A 6,565-nucleotide genomic window follows, 5' to 3' on the forward strand; every position below is an offset into this window, starting at 1 on the left:
CATATTCTCACCAGTTACTGCTGCTGGGAACATAAAATGGTACAACCACCTTGGAAAACAGTTTGATAGCTTCTTAAAAAGTTAAAATATATCTATTATTCAACATAGTCGTTTCATCCCTGGATATATTCACCCAAGAGATAATACATGTCCACACAAAGACTTGTACACAAAAGTTAATGGCAGCTTTCTTTGTAATAGCCAAATGTGGGTTGTAATTTGGGAAACAACCCAAATGTCCACTAACAGGTGAATAGGTACAAAAATGTGATACAGCCATGCAATTGTATACTACTCAGTAATAAAAATGCGTTACTAGTACATGTAACAGCATATGGATGAATCTCAAATCATTATGCTGAGTCAAAGAAGCCAGATGCAAAGGAGTATATACTATGTGATTTCAGTTATGTACAGTTCTAAAAGATGCAAACTAATCTATTGTAACAGAAGGCAGATCAATGGTTGCCTACATACTGTGTGTGGGGTGTGTGTGTTTGCGTGTATTGCAAAAGGACACAACGAAACTTTGGAGGGTCATGAAAATGTTTAAAATTATAACTGGTAGTTTCATGGGTGTATATGTTTGTCAAAATTAGTCAAGTTATATACTTCAAATATATGCAATCTGTTGCACACAAATTACACCTTAATAAAGTTGTAAAAAGAAAATGAATATCAATATCTATCCCTTGGCTACCTTTTCCCCTATATTTTTATTCTTTAGTTATTTTACCAACATCTTTTATCTTTCTTATTTTTTTCTGTGTGATATCACTTTTTAAAATAAATGAGGATCGTGTAGTTTGGTAATCTACTTTTTTCACTGAATGCTTGCATCAGTATCCCATTATATATATATATATATATATATGACATATATATGTATCACAATCCCTTACTATTCAATATTTTGATCATTTATATATTTTCTCTTTTAAATACTATAGTGACAAATATCCTTGTAGTTACACTTTAGCGCGTATCTGTAATATTTCCTTAGAACAAATTCCTAGGAACAGTTTCCGGGTTAGAGGCATAGATTGCATATGACCTATCCTCCAGCTTACCTCTTTACTCACTTTTGCCAAGCCCCCACTAAAGCATATCAACAAATAGCTCAATTACTCTTCTACCTGGGTAAGCCTTATTTTATCTATTTTGCTTTTTCTGAATCTATTTCTATGAGCCTTTATGTGCAGAAATGTATCTAGCCACACACTGACTGCTAGATATTTGGCCTAGATCATCTGATACTGGGAAACAATCAGTTGTTAGCCTTTACTAGCCACATTTACAGAGCAATCACACCAAAAATAACTTAATTGTCTCAGTTATCTTTTACTTGGTGGTCACTGACCCACCTATGTCTTTTCCATCATCATTAGGATCATCACTATATTTTTACACTTGCTAATATTTGTAAGCATTTGTTAAATATGTACTATGTTCCAGGCACTGTGCCTGACATTTTTCCCATATTACCTCATTTAATCTTTGAGATGTATGTAGTAGCCCTCATTTTATAGGTGGGGAAAAGTTAGTGTGGCAGAATCTGAATTTGAATCCAGTTCTACACAACACCAACACTCTTTCTGTTAAGCTATACTGCCTGTCGACTCTAGGATAACCAGTAGGGCCTATGAGTATATCCTTTGTAGCAGTGGTAAGAACTTAGTGGGGAACAAGACATGGGAATCATGGAACAGAATAACTCATTCAATCAGTCAATAAAAAAATTACTGAATGCCAACTGTATTTCCAGCATTATTTCAGGTGGTGGGAAAACAACAGTGAACAATTGCTAAATTTACGTTTCCACATTTTGCTATTCTTGTATTTAATTGGGAACAAAAACCATTCTTTAGACTCATGCAAGTATAGCATATTTAAACAGTACCTTCATTAGAGTAAATTATTAAAGTTGTGTGCTATTTTCCTAACTAGAGTATAATAATTTGATACTGTTTTATAAAATATATAAAACTTCAATGCTTCCTTGCCAACTAACTTCAGTTTTAGAAATAAGATTTTTTTATTTTAAAAAGTAAGATGGTTCCTTCAAGAATCTCAAGAATCTTCAAGTGCCTCTTTTGGCTGGACAACAGCAGCTGCCCTGACAACCAATTTCTTTCTTTCTTTTTTTTTTGAGACAGTTTTGCTCGTCACTTAGGCTGGAGTGTAATGGTACAATCTTGGTTCACTGCAACCTCCGCCTCCTGGGTGCAAGTGATTCTCCTGCCTCAACCTTCCGAGTAGCGGGGATTACAGGCACCCGCCACCATGCCCAGCTAATTTTTGTATTTTTGGTAGAGACAGGGTTTCACCATGTTGGCCAGGCTGGTCTCAAACTCCTGACCTCAAGTGATCCACCCACCTCGGCCTCCGAAAGTGCTGGGATTACAGGCATGAGCCACCGTGCCCGGCCAAGAAATTCCTTTCTGATGCACGCTTAACCATTTGAGCAGGGAAGAGGCGATTCCTTGTCCCTACGCATTTTGCACTTCCTTTTCATCATACACAAGAGAATGCAGTTTTTGTAATATAAGAAGGGGGTTGTTCTTTTAGTTTCACCTTCAATTCAAATGAACAAACACTGAATTAACTTCTTTCCTCTACAGATATATATTTTATAGTACAGTTTGTTCAAAAAAGAATTTAAGATTTAAGACACCTAGTTCCTATGATCTGTAAGCCACATGAGTAGGTGCTACATGAATGAGATATAGCCCCTAATAGTCTATTAAATAGAGGGAAAATCAAAAGTTCGTATAAGTAACTGTAGAAAGATTAAATGAGCCTTTGGAGGCCCGCCTAGGAACTTATCTATCATATACAACATTCTTTTTTTTTCCCCCCTTCGAGATGGAGTCTCACTTTGATTCTTAGGATGGAGTGTTATAGCACAATCATAGCTCACAGCAGCCTCAAATTCTGGGCTCCAGTGATCCTGCCACTTCAACTTCCCAGGTCACTAGGATTACAGGCATGCACCACCATGCCTGGATAATTTTTTTCTATTTTTTAGAGAAAGGGGCTATGTTGCCCAGGCTGGTCTTGAACTCCTAGTCACAAGCCATCCTGTTGTCTCAGCCTCCCAAGTCCATATACAACATTGTTTCTACCAATATCCAAAAAACTAACTTCTTTTCTTTAGAAATGCTCATCACTTATACACTAGAGACCATTTGTATTAAGTTTCTTCATTTATTTTACTAGTAAACTAAATTTAATGTCAAGCAAGAGGACACTCTTATTTCTCTTTTAGACTTAAAATGGCAAATTTCTTACCCAAAGAAAACACTACAAGTCTGTTAAATATATTCCTTGAATGTTCTTCCCATCTCCTAAACAATCACTAAGTCACTTCAGTAAGTTATTTTGTAAATGCTGTCTCCTCTTCTAAGCTGCCTAAGGGCAGGAACCAGTATATCTTTATGTAATAGCATAGAGATACACTGTAAATGGTAGTTGATTATTATTGTTCTAACCCAAATTAGTAGCTAATCTGGACCTCTGTATTCGGTAATCGGTAGTACTTACCTCCTGCTGTCTCACAGAATGCAACATTTCAAGGGGGAAGCCTGACCGAAACTAGCAATGTTGACAACTGTAGTAACCCCCACCAGGTTACTTAAGAGCGTATGTGTGTTGCTTGGATCCTGAAGGCTGAGCAGGGAGCCAAGGCCATGGTGCCTAGCTGAGGAGCAGGTATCCCTGAGAACCCAAACATCCCAGGGCATACCTGGGAACATATCAGGTAACAGTCATCGCACACACAGAGTAGGCAAACAAAACATTAGCTGAAAGGCTGCTTAGAGATGGGAGGCAGGGTGACTCTAGAGCTGCTCAGGAATGTCCAGTATGTAATGTAAGTTCTAGTAAACTCATCTATTCGTCAAGTTGGACTTGCCCAAATTATTCTTTGGTCTCTTGACGCCTTCCCAGTTTAGGGGGACATTACAGTCCCAAGTTTTCCTTGTAACAACCGCCACATTCATAAGCAGGATCCAGGTCAATGACAGAATGGAATATTAAAATATCCAAACTATTAGAACACTAAGGACATCCTGGAATGATGGAATGTTTCTCCACCTGAGAAAGAGTGTTATTCTTAACAAACCTGTTTCAGGTGCTTCTTTAGTAACTGCCATCATGTCAAAAATATTAAGTCTTTTCCCTGTGAATATATTTTTCCTAAGTCCAAAAAAAGAAAATAACATTTTAATGAATATATTTTAAACTGTCAACAAAAACTATGAGAAAATATCTTAAGTGAAATATTCTATGTAGAAATTAAAAATTCCACTGACCCACATCAAAAATATTAGCTAAATTGCCACATTTTTAGGACTGATAAACAAAAAACAGAAATGTGCACTTGAAGTTTTGCTTCATAATACAACAAATCAATTACAGCAATTTAATTTCCAAAATACCTAATTGAAAAGATTAGCTTAATTTGCCATAATTTTTATTTTTTCGCGTTTATATTAAGGTTTTAAAAACTCCATGTTGTGAAAAACTATAACCATGCCAAAATAGAAGCTGTTAAACTCAACATTTGTCTTTAAGGGCAGAAAACACTGCAATGTTTAATTACAAATTATAATTATAAAAGATTGCATTGGTAAATCACAACATTCCCTTTCATAAAGCAATCATTCTGTATTTTAAAATAATTATTAACTTTCTTTACATGACTATTTTTAATTAACTATTGAAATTAATATCAGAGAGTTAATAGGTAACATTTTCTTACACACTTGATAATCAACTGCTTTATGCGTCAATTCACATATTTACTTGAATACATTTACTGGCAGATTAAAATCCAGTTTATAAACTGGATGGCTGGCCAGGCGAGGTGGCTCACGCCTGTAATCCCAGCACTTTGGGAGGCCAAGGCAGGTAGATTACCTGAGGTCAGGAGTTTGAGACCAGCCTGGCCAACATGGTGAAACCCCGTCTCTACTAAAAACACACAAAAAAAAATTAGCCAGGTGTGATGGCAGGTGCCTGTAATCTCTGCTACTTGAGAGGCTAAGGCAGGAGAATCCCTTGAACCCAGGAGGCAGAGGTTGCAGTGAGCCGAGATTGTGCCACGACACTCCAGGCTGGGCGATAAGAGCGAGACTCCGTCTTGAAGAAAAATAAAAAATAATAAACTGGAGGGTTAGTTTTAAAAATAATTTTGAATTCTTGTTTTTTTATAAACTAAATTACTTCTCTCTATTAAATAGAAATAACTGGAAAAAATGCAAATACCATATGAACGTTAAATAACGTGATCTCAAATCATATAATCTTCCCTCTAGCAGGTTCCAAGTTATTTGTAAACAAAGGCTTTTACGCTCCATAACTCTCTTCAGTGCCTTGCATTCTTCTCCCTCAACCGCACGTCTGATAAACAGGATGGTGGATTAAAGCAAGTCACAGCAGAGGGCAAATGCCTTGATAAAGTATTGAATTTCAAAAGAGGAACGTACTACAAAGAGAGGGAATGGACATTTGCTGAGCACCTACTATGTACCAGATAGTTTACACGTATTTCTTTTCTATTCCTTAAGAAAGCCATTTAAGCTAGGTTTCACTTTCAGCATTTTATAGCTGGGGAAACAGCCTGACGGAGGCTATAAAAGGTGCCCCAGTCACAGAATTAGTCAGTGGCAGTGCCAACATTCTGAGGCAGGCCAGTGTGAACTGTCAATCTCCAACAGAAAAAATCAATCCAGGCCTGGGTTGTCTGGGGTTGATATCCCAGATCCTGCCCCAGTCATAGCAGGGTGAAAAACTTGGCATCTCACCATTGCTTCCCCTTACTCACCTCTGGCTGACTTTTTAACACATTGAAAGCACAGAAAACCCTTTCCTACTTGCTTCTAATTTTTTAAATATTAAATATCAAATCTAATATTAAAAATCAAATTATAATATACCATCCTAATGTAGTTGCACAGAATCATGTCCAAGATGAATGATTCAGTTAAATATTCTTGAGGATTAACTGATTCAGTTAAATATTCTTAAGTAAAACTCCAAGTACACCTTCTCCTTTATTCAATAATATGTAACAGATGCTAAATCACTTTAAATTAGTAATTCAAATAATCTTCCAAAGTCACCATAACCTCTTGAACTTCCGGTGTTAACTGCTGACCACCTTTTCCAACTTTCCTGTATAAATCAGTAATTTAACACCCAGAAAGAGTTAACTCAAGTTTCAGATTTTACTTAAAACAAATCCATGGAATATACAATGCATTGAAAACACTCCAGTTGTGAGCATATCCTGCTACAAAGACAAGTTAATTTTTGTCAGACCATGCCAAATATCTGGTTCCTCCTTCCCATCTATCACTTTCAGGGTTTAAAGAAGAAAAAGAACAGAAACGTTATGCAAATACAGAACAACTTTAGATTCTAAAATAACTATGTAAGGCATGGCTCAGCATCTTTAAGAACTTCAAATCAGTAAATTCAAATGGCCACAAATAATCTACCATTTCAAAGTGTTATATAAACTTTTTTCCTCCTGCCTTTCCTTCTTCTCATTGATGGTGGG

At 36.5% G+C, this 6,565-nt stretch overlaps 1 protein-coding gene across 1 annotated transcript in view; it reads right to left on the bottom strand.

The window, feature by feature from the left end:
• The window catches only part of MRPS31 (mitochondrial ribosomal protein S31), a 42,314-nt gene that overhangs the window by 20,598 nt on the left and 15,151 nt on the right, over window positions 1-6,565 (bottom strand). Inside the window, exon 5 of the mRNA XM_034936620.2 lies at window positions 4,124-4,197. Coding sequence (XP_034792511.2) covers window positions 4,124-4,197 — 74 coding nt within the window. The remainder of the gene's footprint in view (window positions 1-4,123; window positions 4,198-6,565) is intronic.

This window comes from Pan paniscus, chromosome 14 (assembly GCF_029289425.2).
Source record: "Pan paniscus chromosome 14, NHGRI_mPanPan1-v2.0_pri, whole genome shotgun sequence".
Lineage (NCBI taxonomy): Eukaryota > Metazoa > Chordata > Mammalia > Primates > Hominidae > Pan > Pan paniscus.